General features: G+C 28.8%; 1 protein-coding gene across 1 annotated transcript; it reads left to right on the top strand.

The window, feature by feature from the left end:
* The first annotated feature begins 6 nt into the window (after nt 1-6).
* LOC112688662 (probable cation-transporting ATPase 13A3) lies at nt 7-21,932 on the top strand. The gene is given in 22 exon segments (XM_025561970.1): nt 7-276; nt 10,152-10,405; nt 13,317-13,382; nt 13,384-13,544; nt 14,531-14,735; nt 15,629-15,701; nt 16,757-16,888; nt 17,155-17,288; nt 17,382-17,564; nt 17,759-17,947; nt 18,210-18,434; nt 18,579-18,668; nt 18,755-18,908; nt 18,975-19,102; nt 19,179-19,296; nt 19,474-19,625; nt 19,710-19,916; nt 20,027-20,233; nt 20,313-20,536; nt 21,075-21,226; nt 21,321-21,514; nt 21,597-21,932. Coding segments are annotated over 22 exon segments (3,552 nt in total). The 5' UTR covers nt 7-83; the 3' UTR covers nt 21,708-21,932.
* Nucleotides 21,933-23,621: the final 1,689 nt, after the last annotated feature.

The following is a 23,621-nucleotide window of genomic DNA, read 5'->3' as shown; positions in this document are numbered from 1 at the left end:
CGACCGTTCGCGACGACGATGACGACGCGTTGCTGCCGCCGCGCCGCCGCCGCCGCGCACGAGGTCAGCCGGCCGTACGTCGGATGACGACGACCACGACGACCTGCTCGAACGCCGTTTGCCAGTACCGTCGGACAACCGTGCTGATAAGCACCGGAAGCGCGCCGCCGAGTCCGCGAACAGCCCAGTCTGACGCCCCGAACCGGTTAACCCGCGAGCAGAGCCCGCCCGTTCTTCGCCACCAACGTCGGACGTCAACCATGGTCTTGTGTTTCGGTGAGCAGGGTTCGCGTCGAACGCGCGCGCGCGCACTACAATACTGTGTTATACCAACCAAGGGCGTATTTGGGTTGAGGCCATATGGTGGTGGTGGGTGGGGGCGAAACTAATTTTTCTTCAATACAAACTTAAAAATCACCTACCGCTCGGTGTTTCTGTTGTAATGATAACGTATTATAATAATGATGGACTAGTACATTTATGTTCTTAATTATTTATACATTACATTTTTGAAGTTAATCAATATATTATATTCAACAAAAATACGAGCCATGGGGGGGGGGGGCGATGCCCTTTCGCCACCCTCTCAAATACGCCCTTGATACCAACCTGCAGCGACGTAACCGGGGGGAGGGGATGATGGGTTGCGATCCTCCCGAAACGTCTCTTTTTATTTTGTGAAACGTGCATTAACACTTTTTTTTAAGACATTAAGTATCATGTCGACGTTAAACAATTATCACAGTTTCAACAACAATACACGTTATGCACAATCGACTTATTAAAATAAAAAAATTCGGTACTTGTGTGGGAACAAATTGATAATTTAAACCTCTCCCCCCCCTAAAATATGTTACCGGCTACGCCACTGCTATATGGAAAATATTATGTCACGTACCATCACGTTTTGCGAACCCGTTCTTAAAATGCGTCATAGGATATAAGAGACTCCAACGGATGAGATAATATTTTATTAATATTTCACGCTTTTATTTTCGTATCGCGCAAGATTCGTGAGCCTTGGTTGCGTTATTATATTAATCGTATTCGATATATTGGTAATAAACGCAATAACGTTCCGAAATTCAAACGTTATCGTCCGGACCTCTGTAGACTTCATTATCTGTTGGTTTATCAGTTATCCCGCGGAACCGAGGAACATAATGATTCGGACCGATGAATTAATTAATATTATCACATACATAATAAGAATAATAATAATAATGATGATGATAATTATTATTAATATTGTTATCATACCTCGGAGGATATGTTAAACGGTCGATTTGATGGCTGCTCCGCGAATGCCGTTCGAATATTCTTAATATCATGTTTTCATGAGCGACAGACATCGAAACGGCATTATTAATCAAGTGTATAAATATTTCGTTGAACGTTACGACGGGATGTGCAACGGCGTATGTGTTTACGTTTAATATCGAATGACTGGTGATCATCTCGGGAACGGTTCATAGCTTTTTAGTTTCCGAAAAGTAAGCGTATCGCGTCCGTCGAAATCGTATGCATTTACTACCATCAAACCGTCCGTCTGCAGCAGTCGGCCTTTTTAGGTCCACGCCAACATTTTAATACGGCGACGAGACGGCAGGGTCGTCAAACGGTTTTTTCAAAAGTCGTTTTTCGTTTTAATAACACTCCACGGTTTTAATTTGGGGGGGGAGGGACAGACAGGGCTGCTAACTTAACAGTGTTAATAATTGGTCCTCCAATGTTCCTATGCGCCGTTATTGTAAACGCATTCGCATACATTAGCACCCGTGGATATCCTATAGTTAAAACGTTAAAATAATAATGCGATGTTTTATACGAATAGTAGTGTTCAGTTTTGGAATTAAAGTAAATCCCTTTTGCACCACGTTTGAATTTTTTTCTCCAAATAGTAGCGAAATGGCTTCAGTCGGTTGCTATAGATATATAAATATAATTGGTTATAAGCTTTTAATACGTTGAACTGGTGTTTGAAAAGTGCGATTCAATTAGGATTATTATAATAGAGAAGGAGTTAATATTTACAGACATTTATGTAACAAAAAAAAAAAATTCTTTTTAACGTCCTGGTCAAATGTTAAATTGACCTGCCTAAAATCTCGCACACCCGAAAGAAAAACTAAAACGACGGCCATGTAACTTTTCATAAGAAAACGCCGAGATAAAAAAAAGAAAAAAAAAACACTAAGAGGAATGATAATATTAAAAAAAAATCGTTCGACCGCATTCGTTTGGTTTTTAAACTGCGTACATTTCTATTTCACGGCTTGAACGTATTTCTATAAAATATTAAGCCGTTTTCCATAACTAGTGTTCAAAAATCAACTGTAGATCTGTTCTCGTCGGATATTATTATTAAAGTTCTAGGCATGAGAAAACAGATAACTTTCACTGAGATTGCGACGACACATTTCGTGATTTTTCTCCAGATGTTACCAAATAAAATAAGTATAGTGTTTTGGTTTGCAAAACATGGGATTTCAGTTGACTTTTAGAAATTTATTATGCATATTTGTACATGATTTACAACATCGGTAGTTCGAGTTACAATATTACATATTATATTAGATTAAATATATTTAATACTTATACGTACATTACATCGAACATTTCTCAGAATCGTTTATCAAATGCATTGGTTCATCATGTAGATTTCTAGTTTAAAAAATATATATTAAAACAAAAAAAAAAAAAACACTATTATCAGGAACATGTACCACTCCGGACGGTTTTTTTTTTTCATTCTACCGTAATGGTCGCGGTTTCAACCGCGTTAATTAGTCTCGTATCGGAGATAGATTAAAGCGATTAATTATTTTGTAAGAAATAATTTATGCACACACCGTAGCACCTACATAATTATAGTTTTTGAAATTTTCCCGAAAAAACACGTAATCGTACAGGTCATCATATAAAATCGTAAAGTGCCATATAACGTGTACCATTGAAATAGCAATTTAATCGTACGGTTTTGTTCAGTTGTTATAATATTTTATCAATGAATTCGTTAACCGAAGATTTTTCACTTGATTATTCCCGTTCTGTAGGTCACTTATTACACTACACGAGTTCACCATGGAAACGTTCAATGTAAAATGTTTGATTGCACTGGAGGGTGTATTGTATATTTATTTAATACACAGTGTATAAGTGTTTACGAATGAAGATCGTTTAATTCGCTTATTGAAATCGTCAATTCGACCGTGCACAGTCTGTCTACGTACCAATAACTGTAGTTCATAAATGTAATTACGTTCATTAGTCGTCGTCGTCTGGCGGTTAGATTGTTACTTTGAATGCATTTCAAGCGCTCCAAATTTCACCTATTCAAACGTAGGTTATTCGTCGGTTTTCGTTCGAAACGGAGTTATTGAAGACGACATTTATTTGCTAGAATGTTTCAGATGTTAAAAATACAGTAGATATATGTCCGTATAGCAGAACATTTCCATCAAATAAAATTTAAAATAAAAATTATATTTTTAAAATTTTGTTAGACCATATATAAATATAAATGTTCTGCATACTGTTGTAGGCTCGGAGTTATGTACATGTATATATTATACACCTGTAGTTTTTAAAATATGACACCGATATATCGTTTTACGCGATTTCGTTGTTGATGTCGTGTTCCAAACAATTTATATATTATATTTCTGCGCAAAAAAACTTGCATACGGGCAGGATTTAAAAAACTATTTTGAAGATTCTCGAAACGATACGGTTAAAAGTTGCGAATAGTCGGTAAGATTTTTTTACTACATGTATTTTCTTATGCTTTAATATATTTACTTACATTTTTTAAATATATATTATTCGATTATTGATTACAAGTTAATAAATTTAAAGACAATTCCTGTAATAGAAAAAATACTCTGCGAGAGAAAAAACGCAGATGGTACAATTTTAAGACTTAATTGTTTACACTTATATTATTTGATCATTTTTTTTATCGTTCGAACTGTCATATCGGTGAATAATATACAACTGTTAATGTTATGTACTAGGTTATTTAATTAGTTCAATACACTGCGATGTGTACATGACTACTAATCATAGTGAGAAACTTGACGTTGGCTGCTGCTAATATCTTCAAGTGGTTAACATATGTGATGTGGCTTAAATTAAATGAGCGATGTGGGATTACACGATATACCATTCATGTGTTTTCACGATAATTTTTAAGGACAGCAATTATTATAATTAACCACTTGAGCTTGTGTTGTAAAAATAAGTCTTATAAAGCTTAAGATGAAAATAAAAATACTTTGTACAGGTATTATTATAATTATTAATTGTAAGTGCAAGAAATATTATAAATCAATAAACAGTAAACAACTTACGTTAGTTCGGATAAGTGTGTTGCAGCAATACAGTAAATCATTTAATAAATAACTTAATCAATTAACTACCATATTAGCAATTTAACTATTTATTAATCTTTATTTAATGTTAACGTTATTTATTTTCAGCTATAACATATTATAAATTAATTTGTACATTTTTCATGTACACTAATTGTACATTATTTATTGTTGTAAAATTTTAATTACATGTAATTATTTTCAGAATTAAATTTTAAAACTTACCTTTTTGCATTTATATCACAGGAATAATTTAGTTTAAATATCTCTGGATATTTCCATTAAAATTGTTTTTCTTTGAGAAAATATTTTTCTCAACATTACTTCCTTAAGCTCAAACTTCGACCGAGTCGACTCTTATTGGTAAATTATAAATATAAAAGCAATATTTCATAGGAACTAAAAAAAAATCGATAAAGTGATCATTACTTTATAATAAAATAAATAAATTGTATTAATATAATGTCGCCGTTAAATATTTAACACGAATCATCTATTGGTTATATCAAACCTTGACCACTGACATTGTAAAATTTAAACTATCGAAATATTATGACTAAATACTGCATGGCAATCTTTCAATAAATATCATCAGAATCAAATTCCATAAAAATGTGAAGTAGATTATATTAAAATTAAATGATACCAATATTATACAATTATTAGAATGTGAAGTAGATAAAACTAATTGAATTAGTGTTTTTTTTTTTTACTAATTAATAATCGAACAATTAATTATTTTAATATTACTCTCTTTACACATAATTGTTCACGGACGTTTGGTCTTAAAATGTGTACTGAATAAATCAAAGTCCACTCATTTATTGCAACTTGTTTGCATTAGTGGCCTAAAAAAATGTGCTAATTTAATATATATTTTTTTTTAATCTCAATTCTTTTATTTGTCAAATGGTGTTGTGATTTTATAATATTACTCATAATGTTGTAGATTATATGTCGTCAGAATATGATGTAGCCATACGCGATATGACTTCGGTCGAACAAAGTATGAACACTGACAATTTGGGTTATAAATCATCAAACGTTAGTGATTAATATAAATAGTTTATTTCGATGAACACAATAATTGTAATAAATTATTTATGATGTGTCTTATAAACTGTAACTCATGTCAAATTTATAATTATATTTTCGTACCACTATGTTTATTCAGTAATTGCGTGTCTACTCTAAGTAAAAAAAAGTTTATCGTTTTCATTGAACTAGCTTGATAAAATATTACATACATAAGAATTAAAAATTAGAGGATTTAACATTTGGATTTATACCAACAATAATTGTAAATTTTCTATCTGCAATACATTATTACGTCGCGGAATACTAGATGATTCCGTTATAAAACTTGAGAATGGCCCTTGAAATATAAAAAAATATTCGATTTTGCTTTTATTTCTTTTTTGATTGCGCTAACAATTATAAGTATACACATTTAATGTTAATCTGTTTACAAAATATATACCGAAATAGCTTACAAATTTTAAAATAATTGAGAAATTTATTATACTAGTAATTTATTTTACACGAGAAAATTAATAATTATAATCCGTATAAAACGATTAAAATATATAAAATTCGTATTAAATAATTTTCTAAAAACTGAAAATTTTGACTCGTTATTTTGACTCGTTTACTGTACATTTTATTCACTGATATTGATCGTCAGATGATAAACAAAGAGCTTCGCGAATATGCTTCGTTTGGTTAATATAAATTCCATCGTTATTTGCACAAAACATTTTATTTCACCTCGAACCAGCACGACTGTAACACAATGTGAATTTGCGAGCTTGTATGAAAAAACGTGTTTTGGAGGAGAACTACTTTTAACATTCAAATATTATTATATATATATATAATTATATCGGTTAGCGTATATGAGTGCGTATGTGTATGAACATTGGCGGTATACTAACAAGTAGCATTTTATTGGTTGTACTTCGATCGGTTTGTACGTTATTGTGTAGTGGGATCGAGGTAAATAAAGTAGTCTGGGGCAAATAATTGAGTCGATATAAATGAATTTCGCCACGAATTCATAGCAATGCCCATCCTCTGTGAAATTTTTTTCAGCCTTTTCGCAAAAGAAAATGTCAAAATCTATTAACGTGTTGAATGAATAAAAATCGTAAGGCTGAAAATTCATCTGTTTTTATTGTTGAAAATAAAAACAAATAAGTCGTTTATGATTATCTACCGATTTTAAAGTTTTTTTTTCAGAAAATTTTGAAAAATCAACATGAATAGTCAGATGCGTATTTGTAAGCCAACCTAAACTCACTGTATCCTAACATTTTTGAAGGATAAAACTAAAAAACAAAAAACAAATATTTTTTAAATTTTACCAACTTGATTCTTCATTATTCATATTTGTGTTAGGTATTAAATAAATTTATGAATAAATGTACGATGTTAAAGTTGTACAATAGTAAGTTTCGTTATCATAATAGTCTCGTTTCGTCTAAAAGTTGATTTCCGGGTATTTATATCATTGTGATATAAGGCGAATTATTAAAATGATAAGCTCGTGAATATTTTTAAATAGTTGTGGGTGATGGTGTGTAACTTTTGAAAAATGTAAATTACGGATGCGAGGGTCTATATTATGAAGTCCTGTAACGATAATCGTTAATTCTGCACAGCAAATGTGACGGGTGAGAATGAAAAACGAGAAAAATGACTTCTTAGGATCTTATCTTCTTCATCCTATTTGCTTTTTTCATAATGAATATTCTTAATAATATCGATGTATATAAAATGCATACTAGCGTTTACATTATATGTAAGCTTTAACGGATACTATATAGTATTCAAGACGTTAATGGTAAAAAGTGTTCAAGTAAATAAGATGATTTGTTGATTAAATAATACTAATATTATATTGGTACCATGTAAATATTTAGTAACTATAGAAGCCAAATAATTTTGATTTAGGATTTGCTCTATTATCAATCTTTGACATATTTTGTACGCTGTATTTCAAATTTAAAAATAATGAAACTGCCAAGTTGATATTCGATAATTGCGGAAGTCTCGGTGTCTAAATATACTTATGGATTTGAAAAATGTCGTGTTTGTATATCCTATCAAAACATTTCTTGCATCGTTTACTTATTTATAGTTCCAAGCCAATGTGTGAGTAAATGTTTATTACTCGTTTATTATTTGATTAAATGTAATTTTGTGAGCCTTATAAACATAGTATTTTTAATTGACAATATTCATTGTTTCACCGCTCCGAACACTACGAAAACGGTTCAATATATACGGACTAATGGTAATTCGAACGAGACAAGACAAAACATTACTTTACTGCTGGGGTGCACTTAATTGTGGGCGGACTATGGTAGTCCATTTTACATTTCGTTTAAGACTTACCTATTAAAAATACAAAATTAATTGTTTTTGTACGAAAAAACAACTAAATCAATCATATTACAAATAAGATGTCCTGTTCATTTTTTTAATTTTAAATACCAATACCGTTTTAGTTTATTTAATCTTATGTTTTCTATTTATGTCTATAATGAAATACAATAAATAAATCATACGAGTAAGCGTGTTTACTGCGATTAGTAACTATAACATGTATTAATAATTAATAACTACTAGATAATAATTCTTGGTTTTCCATTCTTTGAAAAAATTCGTTGGATTATATTCATAAAAATCTTCGATATTTTCAAGTGTTACAACTTAGAATTATTTCATAACAACTCGGTAATTCCGATATAACCATTCATTGCATAAGTGTAACAAACAAATAATATATTATTGCCGTGTCAATATGTAATATTTAAATAATAATGTACCCAATATAACTATAGTTAGTATTAACTGTTCACGCACATACACACACGTATAATCTATTATATGTTTAGTATACAATATACACGGTACACGTGTATATACATTGCGTAATCAGATAATCGATGTATTATGTGAAGAAAAAAATAATCGTCCACGCGTGATTTAATTCAATTTTTGAAATGTGGTCATTCGGTGAATAACAAAAAGCCTCTGTGTTGGTCTTGATCGATCAATATAAAAATATCATTTTTCGTAAACAAAACGTTAAAAAGAAAAAAATCCAACTATAATACGTCGTCAACGACGATATTATGCAGAACTGAGTATACTCGTATATAAATATAAAATTATGTTTTTTAGTATCTATTTTTCTGTTTATTTGTATTTATACTCAGTTGTAACGTGAGACACTGAAATACATTTTGTAAACATAAAACTAAACGAAATTGACATTATTTTGTTATGATTGCAAACATAATATTACAATATTATTATAAATATTATTTAAATCATGTGTAACGAATGACTTTATATATTTTAAATGCGCATATACAGTTATCTGTCTACATCTGTAAATAAATTATTTAAATTTTCCCTCGACCATGTATTATTGTTTACTTGTCTACCCTACTATTGCAGTCAGACTACGACCATATAATAAGTGATACGTGTATAGACATACACGCATAAAATTGCGTCACACGAAACGGTGTTTTTAATATTTTTTACGTACAGTTTGAGAATTCGTGTACATCTGAGAAATTCACGAATAATTTGACAAATCCTGTGTCATTTAACCATTTTTCGAAAATAGTTATTTAAAATGTCATCGTTAGCATATAGTTGATTATAGTTCTTAACAGTTATGTATTTTGTACACAATGTCCCATGAAGATTTACCAATCGCTCATGAGATGATAAATATATACAAGTTATATCTGATGATGTGTTTTACTGCGATCTGAAAATTATGATTTTGATCTTTTTTTTTCTTAGTAAATAAAAACACGAAATCGATTACGAGTATTTCTACTAACATAGACGATATTCAAATAATTAGTAAATCCTCGTGGGACACTGCGCATATACCTTATATATACTATACATATACATGGTTTTGCTTGTACGACTGTATGGCTATGTTTGCTTTCAACTGATTTCGAGGCTACATAAAATATGCATAACTTTTAGAGCAATTCTGTCCCGAGTATACCCAATATATATATCAAATATGTTCGTATAAATTCTCGAGTTCAAAATGAAAAAAAACCAATTATAATATATTCATAAATATACTATTTGTAATCCATTAATAACTTATCGGAGTATATCTAGATTAAATGGAATGAAAAGATTGACTGAAACTGATCAAATCCCTGGTGAGTTTTATTATTTTATTATGAGTTGAACATATTAATGTTGTACAATGGATAGTATCCATCAGAATGATATACAATTAGAACAATACGGTAGTGCAATATTTTTTCTCGCTTGTTACTTTTACTATTGGTATTATTTTTCATATTGGAGGTATATTTATTTAATCGAGAAATATCTAATGCGATTCATGCATACAAACGCAATAATTATTCGATATTACGCGGAACTTATGTAAAAATTAAAAATGTATTAAATCTTGGTATGGGCAAATGAAAACAACAAGAATATATCATTGCGTACAGACTGGGGTTTCTTACGCTTTGTGTCGGGTAAATTCTCATTACAGCGAATCTCAAGGGGAGCGAAAAAATAATCGAGTCATTAATTGCTAAATTATTTTTTTCGTTTCCTGTCCAGTTCAACGTTGAAATATTTTTCTATTTCGATCAAAGAAATAACTAATACAAAAAATAAAAACAATCTGATAGCAAATATTTATCTTTGTCGAGTACAATTTTCAATTTTTCCCATTAATAATGTTTTAACATTTTGTTTTATGTTTATACATAGGTTTTTGTTCCCGTAGAAATTATACATCAATAGACGACAGTCCAACATCTCAACCAATTACCATTTCAGATGTAGATTACATTGACATCAAGAGCGGCTATAGTTATAGTCGTACGAAAAAAATAATATTTCATATAATTGCGGTATGCTTGCTCGGTGTACCATACTTGGCCATTCATTGGTCAGTAAAACTAAAATTACGTCTACTCATGACTCCTAGTCCACTATCGACGGCAGACGATATTCTCGTTACTGTAAGTATAATACTTCAAGTACAATTTTACTTGTTTATTTGAACTCTAACTACTAACTATTTATTGCAATAATTCTCATCGTACACGATAAAATTCACTCGGACGATAAGGAATACGGGGGAAAATAGTTATCGAAAATTGAGTTGTATGTCTTTATGAAATATTTTATACTTTATGTATAACGTAATATGACAGAATATGCTTTAAGCATGTTTGAGAAAAATATTTTAATGAACGGTGAGCACTTATTTTTTAATTTCAATCTCACAAAAGCTTATATTAAAATAATTATAATTTAACATCGTACATTATTAACATTGTCATTATCGTGAAGAATACGGTCCTTAATAAGTACAATAATATTTTTTTTTATAGCTTCTAGTAATCGTTTAACTCTAAATTATAGTGAAATTAATAATATTGTTTGCTTCGACTCATTTCACTTACAGAAGAATTTAGTATTATAAATAGTAATTTATTTTATTAACATCACTATTACAATTATCAATTCTATAGAATTTAATAGTCAACCACAAATGGATATAGCAATCAAAACGTGTTTACGTATAGGAACACATTGCAACGATTGATGTTTTAATTAATATTTAATGTACGCATTTAATTTATAATATGTTCTTCATCGAATTCATTCTTATGAATAACTTATTGACAACGATTTGAAAGTCCGGATCGATACAATTTTTAAAACTTATCAATTTCGAAATTGTTCACCGAATTACAATAATACTCCTTGCACGAACACGCATCGAAGGAATATTTAATCGTTCGGTTTATGTTAAACTGGTGTTGTTATTATCGTGTAAGTATATAGGTACCTATGGAGTTTTTCGTTTATTATGCTTGTCCATTTGTATGTATGTGGTCGATTGACATCTGCGGCAGACGACACGGGAATAATTCATAATATTATGTACACCATACACGTGTATGCATTTGTTATTCATAAAGTTATGAGAAATCCGAACAGCTCTGCCGAGGAAATATTACACTGTGTTCAAATCTTTTGTTTACATATTATTATAATGATTACTATGTATATTCTTCAATGAATAACCGGTCGGTTAGTCGGTTAGTATAATATCCGGTTTTCCTTCGCCGCCGTCGCCGCCACCCTTTTTCGTTCTTTTTACCCACCACTCGTCGGGGTTTCTTTAAAGACACTCGTGGAATGTCTAAATGAGCTACTTGAGTCTACTCACTGAGAGTTTAATGGACGGCATAAAAGAGACGTGTTCTTCACGAAAAAAAAAAAAAAAAAAAGATGGTGAGTGTACCTATAACAACACGAATAACCATACATTATATTATTCAACGTATTTCAACATATTATTCATTTAATAATTACTTGCCGTTATATATGTATTATATACATAACACAATATCGCCAATCATATTTAGGTGATATGTACAGACGAACTTAGTTCATTATTTCCTTGGAAGGAATTCATTCCGATTTCAATATACGAGATACAATTTGTTCCTGTATTTGTATGATTTGTCTGATTTGATATATACCTAAAATATAAAAAACTCATACTTTATACTGCAACTTTCACCTGTGTTTTACCTCATAATAAATTATTGAATATTAGAATATTGCAGTAAAAAAAGAAAAATATAATAAATATTAGATATAAGATACATGATACTAAAATAATATTAATAAAAATGTTGAGTTGTGATTTTCAAGTTATATAACAGTCCACAGTTATACCATAGTTACTAAATTAACAAGAAAGTTAAGAAATCACCGATTAATTATTTTAATGTACCCTTTGGATATAATTTATGTACGTAATGTTATTTTTAAATTAACGTAAAATAAAACTGACTAAATTCATTTATATTCAAATATATTAACTTTTTAAGTTGCTTTTTTTAATTTGAATGATGGTTATGATTTTTTGTGGCTTATTAAATATAACTTGTCAATATAAATTTGAGTGAAAAATCAATTTATTTTGAAATGAAATCATCACAATAAAGTTGAGGCTGTCCATTGCACGCTGAAATGTAAGTCGAAGAAGGGTCAAACTGAAGTAAAATAATACTTTTATCTTAAATATAGTTAACGAGCTTTAAAACTAAAGTTATTATATAATTCTTAAATGTTCAAGTATAGTTTCATTCATAATGATAACATTTTATTTTATTCTCTGATTTTTTTTTTTTTTTGTATAATTGCAGTATAAATAATAAAAACTATCTAAACAATTTTTTAAAAAAATACTTAATCTGAGTATTCGTCCTGGATAAAGTGGGTTTAATTCTATTAACTATAAAAATGCATATTTAAAAAATATATTATCTAATTTAAAAACGAAAAAAACACGTTTTTCTATATGAGTTTCAAAATTAATAACAATTATTATTTATATTATTTACATAATTGCATTAAATTTCGCACACTTAAATAAAAACTGTAATAACTCAAAAAACAATTTTGTTTGCAACTGAAATTGCAACGTTTTTTTTTTTTGTAGTGATCACGAATCAGTTATTTAACAAAAAATATTTTATGCTATATTTTTGAGGATACTCAAGATAGATTTAAAACTGTTTAGTTGGTTCATACAACTTCGTTTGTAGTCACAAATTATATAATTAACTAAAAATATCTACTTTTTGAGTTGTTATAGATTTGGTCTAAGTGTGCAAATTATAGCCCTTCAAAATGTTTTAATTTTTCTCTAAAACAATAGAATGTATTACCTGATTTATTTAATAATTTTATTTCTACCTACTGTATTTTAAACAACAAACCGTGAATTTTATATTAATAACTATTAAGAGTCATAATGTTTTAAAAACTGTGATGATATCACTTCAATTTTGTTTCAATATTTTTCTATCGACGACTTTTATTTGTTAATTTTTAATTTTTTTGTAGGATGCCAATAATAACGATATTATGTACGACGTAAAGACATCAATAATTAAAGACTGTAATGGAGAAAAAAAAAACTATACGATATTTTAAACATCAATTACTGAAATATATATGGGATGAAAAAGAAAATGCATTCAAATTTCTACAAGGTTTAGATAATGGGACGACTACGCTTTCAAAATTGTTGGAAAAGTGTCATGGTTTAACGACTGAAGAATACGAAAACCAGTATGTACATATAAGATAGATTAATCGTTATTTTTTTTTAAATAATAGTTAACGATCTTCTGACTATTCGACGATCATATTTTGTGTATTAAAATATACAATAGTGTCTTAAATATAATTACTAATTTTTTCATCATGAAAAAAATTATATAGATAATATATATATATATTGTATTATTGAAATAAGCAATACCGTTTACAGCCATTAACCGTTAAATATTAAACGGTCAAACCGAACATTCATTGACCTGCATTTCTATTCGGATTCATTTAAAAGAAAAACTAGTAAAGTTTTTAACCAAATAATTAAATTAATTTTAACGTAAAATATTGATGTGTTTGGAACAATTTTCGGAGCAATTAAAATATTAATAAATTACCTTAACAATATGCGATTTGAATACATTTGTTAGCCCATAACAATACCAGGATATCATAAGTATTAAACTTGAATGGAGGCCAAACGAATGCTTACATAACCAGATAACCTTATAACGATTTGCATAAGTAATATTCACAGGTAAACGTGTTATGTGTTTATATACTTTATATATGTATAACGTATGTATGACGTTATGTGTATTAAGGGTAATGTTCACAATTGGATAACGTCGACTACAACTGAAATAAATTTACTTTATCCGTGAGACCCTGACATATATATATGACATATATATTTGTATTGAGTAAGGGGAATAGTTTAAAATCACTTACGTACAAACCGAAAATCGTTTAAACCATTTTACAAAGCCACTTATAAATTATGTCGAATGAACATTTTCGTTAGATGATAAATATATAAATGTACATTATACAAAATCTATATGTTTAATTAATTGTTTTTAATTATTAACCTGCAGTAGGGTTACAGTTAGATTATTTTTAATATGTTTTTTTGGATCAAAAAATCCACTAAACTTGTAAATCCAATGAGGTCCATTATAACAAATTGTTTAATTATTGATACTTTTTTTTTTATTTCTTAGATTAGAATTATTCGGCAAGAATGAAATAATAGTGGAAGTACATTCTTATTGGAAGTTATTTTTTGCTGAAGTGTTGAATCCTTTTTATGTGTTCCAAATATTTAGCATATGCCTGTGGTGTTTTGATGATTATGAGTACTATGGATTATGTGTATTAATCAGTTCGGCATTTTCTATTGGAACTTCATTGTATCAATTGAAACAGGTTTGAATCGTAAATTTATTTATTTTGTCGATTTGAGCTACCCAAATTGTGATACATATACATAAGTTGTATACATAGGCGCTGCAAAAGAGTACAAGTGAGTGCATTTGCACCTTCATGATTAAAAAAAAAAAAAAAGAATAAAATTTAAAAATGTAGAATAGTCTCTATTATTATCATTATCGGATTTTCTAATAACCTGCACTAATTTGTAACCGTTAATAAAACCGAAAATAATTTTGTACTATCATACTTTTGAAAAAGTATTTAACTTAAATAATTTAAGCATTAATTATTAATTATTTAGAAATTAGCGTATATACTGTGTATGATGCAACCCCCTGACGAAATCCTTGGTGGCGTCTACCACGTATAGGACGCAAGTTACATGCTGTCGTCTTTCTCTAGAACAATAATCAGGATGGATAAAAAAAACCATTGGTTCTTAATACTGTGATAAGCCGCTAAATAAACCGCTAAGATTTCTGTAAACAAAAGTTTCACAGGGTACATGGGTAATGTTTTCAAAAGTAAATAATCTTATGCTTCAAAGTGTACCGAATGTGTCTGGTCATATTTTAACTTAGATTTTTTTTATATACATAGCTTCTTAATTGCATTTATATTCAATTACAACGAGTATTCTTATATTTGTACAGATGGTTGATTTAGAAATTTGTTTTCCACTTTTTAATTTATCTCACTTACCGTAAACAATTTACATATACTAGTCACAATTAGTTATCCAAACAGTAAAATGTGAATGAAAACGGATGTACTCAATGTCTGTGCAGTTTGGGTTGTTCATCTACGATGTACATTATTCATAGTAACAATAACATGATTAATAAACGTAAAATAATACTAAATGTCTATTAAATGGATTTTTTCAGCAAAGTCGATCACTGAAAGATACTGTGGATACTTATAATAATGACATTTACACTGTATTAAGAAGAAACAGTGGTAAGTTGTATAATCATTTTACCAAATCTAAATTTTTTATTAGGTTATAACGAATGTTTTTTGTATTTTGTATTGTTTTATATTTTTCTGATATACTTTATACCTATAGATGTACAGAATATATATTTTAAGAAATTCAACTAAAATGTACTTGCTCTGTAGTATCATGCTGATGATTTATAATGTAATATAAATATAATCTATTCAAATAATATTCGAAATTAGTTTTATTTTATATATGTTATTATTCTTAATCAGTATTTGTATCAATTTTATTTATTTCAACTTAAATCCCATGCAGACGCGTGGCTAGGTATTTCAGATGGGGGAGGGGGTGTTAGGAGGGGTATTATTCAAAATTATACACAACAAAATAATTACTTTACCAATACTTTATTGTACAAGCATAAAAACACATTAATACATTGCACATGAATATCTATTCATGTGTAATGTACTAGTGTAATATACTACATGTGTAATATACTATTGTATAAGAAAGTATTTAAATATTTTATTAAAATTTCAAATGAACATTTTTGTCATATGTACCTATTTTATATCATGCATGATAAGACACAAAACCACCACTTAGGTTTATTAGACAAAACAGTGTAACGAGAAGCCGAATCCCTGCTTTAAGTACATTATTATTATGTATATTTTTCGTGATAATGATAAATATGTTTTAATTACAGTTAATGATGAATTTTTACCTTTATAAGACTTCAGTATAACACGGTTAAAGGGGGGGGGGGAGTGTTATTACACCTGTAACAGCCCCTCCCCCAGGGCTATTCACCTGATCCAATGGCATATATTCAATTTTCTATGGTGTTTTGGTCGCATTTGATGGTTTAATTAAAGATTTTATAAGAATTTTCATATTTAAAAATATACATTATTTGTGCATTTGTAAACTTTTTGTTACAATTTCCCTAATAAATATTAATAATTATTTTTACAAGCATTATAACATAATAATCAATACATGTATTCTATAAAATAATTGATCACTTATAATAATGCATTCATTTTTTATTTTATTTCTATAGAAAATGTAAAAGTAAAAGCTCAATATTTAGTACCTGGCGACGTAATAGTTATACCACCTGGAGGTGGCAATATTGCCTGTGATGCTTTGTTGCTATCTGGTAGTTGTATTGTGGACGAAAGTCTTTTAACAGGTTTGTATTAATTGTAAAATAATTTAATGAGTATTTCTATATAATGGATAATTGTTGTATAAATATAATCTAATCAATATTATGGAACTAACTATAACAGTAAAATTTTAAATTTACAAACAATACCTATTCAACATTATTACCGTTTAGTGGAACATATATTTTAGTTAATAATATAAATAAGAGATATGTTTGATTTTCGTAATCATAAATTTAGATTTGCTACGGGCTGTACAATAACGTTCCTTTATTAAATATTTGTTTAGGAGAAAGTGATCCGATTACAAAAAGTCCTCCTTCGTCAATTGAAGAATTTTTTTACAGTAGCTCTTCGCATAAGCATCACACACTGTATTGTGGTACCAGAATTTTGCAATCAAGGTTTTACGCCGGTGCCCAAGTATGGAAATGATAAACTATTGTTTTTGAAGAATTTTCTATTTCTGCCGAAACAAAATATGAAAGTAGTTATTCAAATATTTATAACTTATAGGTATTGGCCCTTGTGGTTAGGACTGGAAGTTCCACGGCAAAAGGGAATTTGATACGATCAATAATGTTCCCCAAGGATATGGACTTCGAATTTTACTTGGATTCGATAAAATTTGTTATAATCATGTTTATTGTTGCTACTATTGGAATGATTTACTGTGTATACTTATATGTTATACGAGAAGTAAGTGTAGTTTATAACATTTTTTAAATTTCGTCCCATTTGTATAGTATAATGTTTAATATACAAAATAACTTTTCACTAATTTAAAAGCACTTTAATATCCGATTCTCGTAATTTTGAATAACTTATTCCAACTGAAATAATTATTATACAAATGCGTTATATGTTTTTCATTTTGGACATTTCTATTACAGGCTACCGTGGAGTACATTATAATACGAAGTTTGGATATTTACACCGTGGTAGTACCTCCCGCTTTGCCAGCTGCGATGACAATTGGTATTGTACATTCTATGAAACGTTTGAAACGCCTTAAAATATATTGCACGTGCCAGTCACGCATTAATGTCGCTGGTAAAATAAAACTCGTTTGTTTTGATAAGGTAGGTTTATTTAAATTACGAGTATTACTAATAGAATGAACAGCGCATTGATTTTGATATTTATATACTCAAATAGCCGTATCATAATTGTTTCTACAAAAACAATTTTATTTTTTTATTTTTATGACATACTAATAAGTATATATGAATATTAAGCGAGGAAATAAATTTTAGGAAACAAAATTTAATCCGCGTTAAATTTTACCCGATAAAATATATTTTATCAATGTAGTATTTTGAAAGCATCTATATCATATTTTAGACTGGTACACTGACCGAAGATGGGTTGCACTTTTTCGGCCTATTGCCTTATGACGGTCTCCTACCTATTACAAATATTTCTAATCATTTAGTGAAAGACATATCTCAACTAGACATCAGATCTCCAATCATTGCTACGATGGCAACTTGTCACTCGTTAACACACATCCAAGGGACGCTAGCAGGAGATCCACTGGATTTAAGCATGTTTAATGCTACCAAATGGGTAAGGTACACTATGGAGTGTAATAATTGCTTCTTCGATTGGGGGGGGGGGGGGGGTATAGGAGCTATAAGTTTGGTTCGATAAACAAATTATTTTGCGTACACTCTGAGTGCCTAATGTTGGATATTATATATTACTTCACAGGAACTAGAAGAACCCGGATCAGATAGCTCAAGATTCGATAACTTATTGCCTTCAATAGTAAAACCATCGAAGCAATTGAATCCGGATGAAGTAAGAAAAAAAATAACTATTAGAGTACCAATCGTGAACACAATTATTTTTTATTCGATATGTATTTATTTTTTTTTTTTTTAAAGCTTCCTATTGAAATTGGTATTATACATCAATATCCATTTAATTCCAATACTCAAAGTATGTGTGTCATTGGTCAAGTATTTGGTTCTCGACGGTACACAGTGTACTGTAAAGGAGCCCCAGAGAAAATTATTCAAAACTGCAAGACGGAAACGAGTAATATAAAAATCTAAAAAAATCGTTTACACTTCTTTTATTTTATGGTTTTTTTTTTCCTTTCAGTCCCGTCAAATATTTTTTCTGTTTTGGAAGAATTTGGCTCATTAGGATATCGAGTTTTAGCTTTGGCGTACAAAAATTTACCGAAAAAGGTTAACTGGAAATCGTTGTACCACCTTAAATTAGAAATGGTTAATTTGCATAAAATCTTATTTTTTTTGACGTTTATTTTTTAACCGAAATAATTGTAGGAAATGTGTTATACAGGTACAATGTGATTTGGTTTTTCTTGGATTTCTTGTTATGCAAAATAAACTTAAATCGCAGTCTTCCCAAGTAATCCAACAATTGAGAACTGCGAATATAAAATGTGTTATGGTTACAGGTGAGTTTTTTGGATTAAATAGTGACGTTTTGTATGTATTCAAAACTAATAAAAAAAAGTGTTAGTTGTGCGTGTTCAGTGTTTTAATTGTAATCATCTTACTGATCAATCATTGATTAACACACCAATGGATCAAAGAAGAATATTAATGAATACTTTTTTTCTTTTTATTTGCAGGAGATAATTTATACACGGGGCTAAGTGTAGCCAAAGAATGTTCTATGATTCCATCTAACGTCAAAGTTGCAGTTGTAACAGCAACACCCAGTACTGAATTAAACCAAGCAGAAATAAAAATCGAACCTGCATTAGGCGTGCATAACTTGGATGTAAATGCTCGAAATATTTTTATTTTTTCGTTTATTTATTTATATTTTCATTTAAGAATCAGTGTTATGTTTATTAATACACAGATGGAAAACGATAAAGTGTTTTATGCAATTGATGGGAGGTCGTGGTCAGTCTTAGAGTCAGATTTCCCAAATTGGTTGCCTCACGTTGTCTCTAAAGGTCTTGTATTCGGTCGAATGTTACCTGAACAAAAGGTAAAACTCGTGGAACATTTTCAAAATATGGGATACGTGACAGCTATGTGCGGAGACGGAGCAAACGATGCTGGTGTAGGTCTTATATTAATATAAATATAATATAAATATTATTATTATATTATTATATTAAATATTATGAAATGGAACAAACTTGGAGGAGATCATAATATTTGGTTTTTTAGGCGTTGAAAGTTGCCCACGTAGGAATATCACTTTCCCAAGCTGAAGCATCCATCGCAGCTCCGTTTACTTCTCAAATAACAAATATCTCATGTGTAACAAAAGTGATTCGGGAAGGACGATGTGCTCTGGTTACTAGTTTTGGAATATTTAAATACATGACATGCTATAGTTTAATACAATTTATCACGTTAGTTTTATTGTATAGTGTGAGTGTAATTTGCTTCATTTTGTTTACAAAAACTGTTCGGTAATAATCTAATAGATTTACTATTTTTTTTTTTTCAGAGAGGCATTATGTTGGGAAATTTCCAATTTTTATACTTTGATTTTATCTTAACTACATCTTTGGCCATTGTAATGGGTGATATCGAACCCACCGACAAAGTGTATCCTCACCGACCTCTGTCCAAAATATTAACACTGAAAAATTTAATTCCATTATTTTTACAACTGTTTGTTTGTGCTTTAATCCAACAAGGGTCTTTGTTCTACCTCGAAGCACAGATTTGGTAAGATCAATGCTAAATTTTAATTTTTATTGTGTAATGCTCTATGAATATGCACTCAAAATTGATGTTTAAAGACATAATTTATATATACATATATGTTAGTATCACTATTAGTATAATATTTAAAGAATTAAAATATGTAACAAAATTTCCTAATTTTTTTTGAAAATGTATCAATTTATGTTTATTTTTATAGAATATTAAATTAATTTTTAGAACAACTCATTGGGTAAATATTTTTTTTTAAATACACGTGTATAATTTTACTTATATTTTCGAAAAAAAATGTCAAATGAATACATTTTTGTGGGTGTAATGTATTTAATTTTATAAGTCATACTCCGATATCATATTGTTTGGTACTAATTTATTTATACATATATATATATATTACATTATATACTGACCTTAAATTACAGTTGTTTTTCGGATGCAATGATTTGCTATCATTTTCTAATGTATTCAAATAAACACCACCCCAATCTTAATTGATTTCAATCGTCACCAGTATGTTACCGGTTTTTTTTTTATAATTTAGGTATACGCCTGCAGCTCCTGCATGGTCTGATGATGATGTAATTACATGTTGGGAAAATACTACTTTGTTTCTTACCAGTTCATATCAGTATATTATATTGGCGTTTGTATTGAATAAGGGATACCCACATCGAAAACCATTTTACAGAAATTGTAAGATTATTTTATTTTGAAAATGGATTGAGTACCTACCTATGCATGTTTTGTTACTTCGATTCAATTTAAATGTGGTTATTTTTGTTTCTAGTCTCTTTCACGATAGTGATATTTGTGTTAACGTTGTTCACGCTGATGTTACAAACGAATAAAATCCCCGTGTTCACGGACATATTCGACATAGTCAACCTAAATAATTCGTCCGAAGATAATGAGCAGAGAACTTTTCTCCTTACACTACTTGCTTTTCCTATTTTAAACCTTTATTTGGCCATCAGTATCGAGGTAAATATTTAGTACTTTACGGTGAATATTATGATTACAGTTTCAACGATTTTATTAATACTATGCATTTTATATTTTGTAGGAATTTGCCGAATCAGTTTTGATGAAAAAAATATTAAACATTGTAACACGAAAAAGAAAACCTAAAAACCAATACAACCAGATTGCTATCCAGCCTAATATGTTAATATAAATGTTTAAATATTTTTCTGTGAATCTAATTTTGTATTTTTGACTTAAGGTAATCTCCAGTCGATTTATTATCTTCCTATAAACTGTTTATTTTAATTGTATGCACTGTATAATAATCTTTTAACTATTAAATATTGTAATATGTATTTTTATAGTAAGCTAGTGAGTTTTTTTTAATTTCGTGTAAGTAAACTGTTGTTTACAGACTATACTTATGAACTCAAAATGTACGTTTTTTTTTTCTTTTTTAATAAGACCATATTGTTATCGTCTAAACCATTCGATTCCGTGTTCAATAGGTACACGAATGATGTTAGTGAACAGTCAAAAATAATACAAGTACAAATTTGTTGACGCGATGTCAATGGCGTAAATGAGCGATTTAACATCAAATTCGTCGCATACAACCCGCTAGTGGGAGAGCTATCACTGTTTAAAATATTCCTTAAACCATGATTAGTATATATAAATGCATAAATAAATAAATAAAAGTAAATAATATAATATACAATACCGTTCTAACTGCCAATAACATCCTAGGGCAACAACATTTGACGCCCCCTCCACTCCCCCAATTTTTTTGTAATAAAATTAACTTCATATATTTAGCATATGATTTACGTCATTCATTAAATATGCTTAGTATTGAATAATTAAGGTACCTACTTTTTATAATTTTTATTATTATTATAATTATTATAGTCATATTTATTTTGTTTTAGTGTTATTTCAAAATTGACATTTAATCAGAGACTAAAATATATACTTTTTCGTACTGCACACTTAAGGATTTTGTCATACTACTCTTTCAAACGTTAATAGTAATGAGAAACACAGTTAAAATAGTTATTATTCTATATTTTGCTGATGATACATCTTGGAATTTTAAAAATATGTAAAATAATTTAATAAAAAATATAAAATTAAAAACAAATACCACTATATACCTGTATATTGAGAATAGAACCACAACACATAATTTTAGTCCCTGCATTTCATTATCTTGGTTAAATTATAGAAAAATTACTTTTTTTTACAAAACTATAAATAAAAATTATATGTTTGTATTCATAAATTACATATAACTATGAGTTATACATGTTATATTAACATAAACATTCATGGCAAATATTACATTTACATTTTATATTTTATAAAACAAAATAATAATAATAAATAATAATGTTTTTATAATTTTATAACACAGATATAATATTCCAACATTTGAACATTATGTATATAACTCACTTAGATTAAACAAAGTAATTTTACCTTGCTTTAAGTTTTGCAAACTTTTCAACCAAATTATATTCAGCATTTCTGAGTAGGTATTATGTATATAAAATTACTATGATAAGTAAGGTTGGCTTAAAAAATTATCCGAATTCACCTAAACTTGATTTTTTATAAGAAGTAGGTAAAATTTAATTTAACTAAAGATTGAATATAATTGCGTTAAAAATATCTTAAAATTGCACTAAAAAGATGCCAAAATTGCAACGAAAATTTATCAAAATTGCAGTGAAAAATAAATTAAAATCATATCAAATATATAATCATTAATTACTTACTTAAATAATATTATAAACATTAATATAATATTTACAAAATATATAATTTTTCCGAATTAAAATTTAGAATTATATACATCTCTAAATTGTGTTCTTGAAAATTGTATCGTCTGTTACTTATGTTTATATAATGAAAAAGTATATTCAACGTCTACATTTGTTATCGGTGCGTATTTAAAATAATTTAAAAAATTTGATATTATATCTAAATTAACATTTTGATTTCCTATCATAACCTCAGAGTAAGTTTTAATAGTTGTATATCTTTAATTTTTTCCTAAGACATTTTAATTTATCTTAAGCTATTTTTTTATTGGGACTGGGAATATTTGTCAAAATACTTT

Source organism: Sipha flava, unplaced genomic scaffold (genome assembly GCF_003268045.1).
Source record: "Sipha flava isolate LNK unplaced genomic scaffold, YSA_version1 3_pilon_pilon, whole genome shotgun sequence".
NCBI classification, from domain to species: Eukaryota; Metazoa; Arthropoda; class Insecta; order Hemiptera; family Aphididae; genus Sipha; species Sipha flava.
Note: the sequence above shows the minus strand (reverse complement) of the source record. Positions and strands in the feature narration are given on the sequence as shown.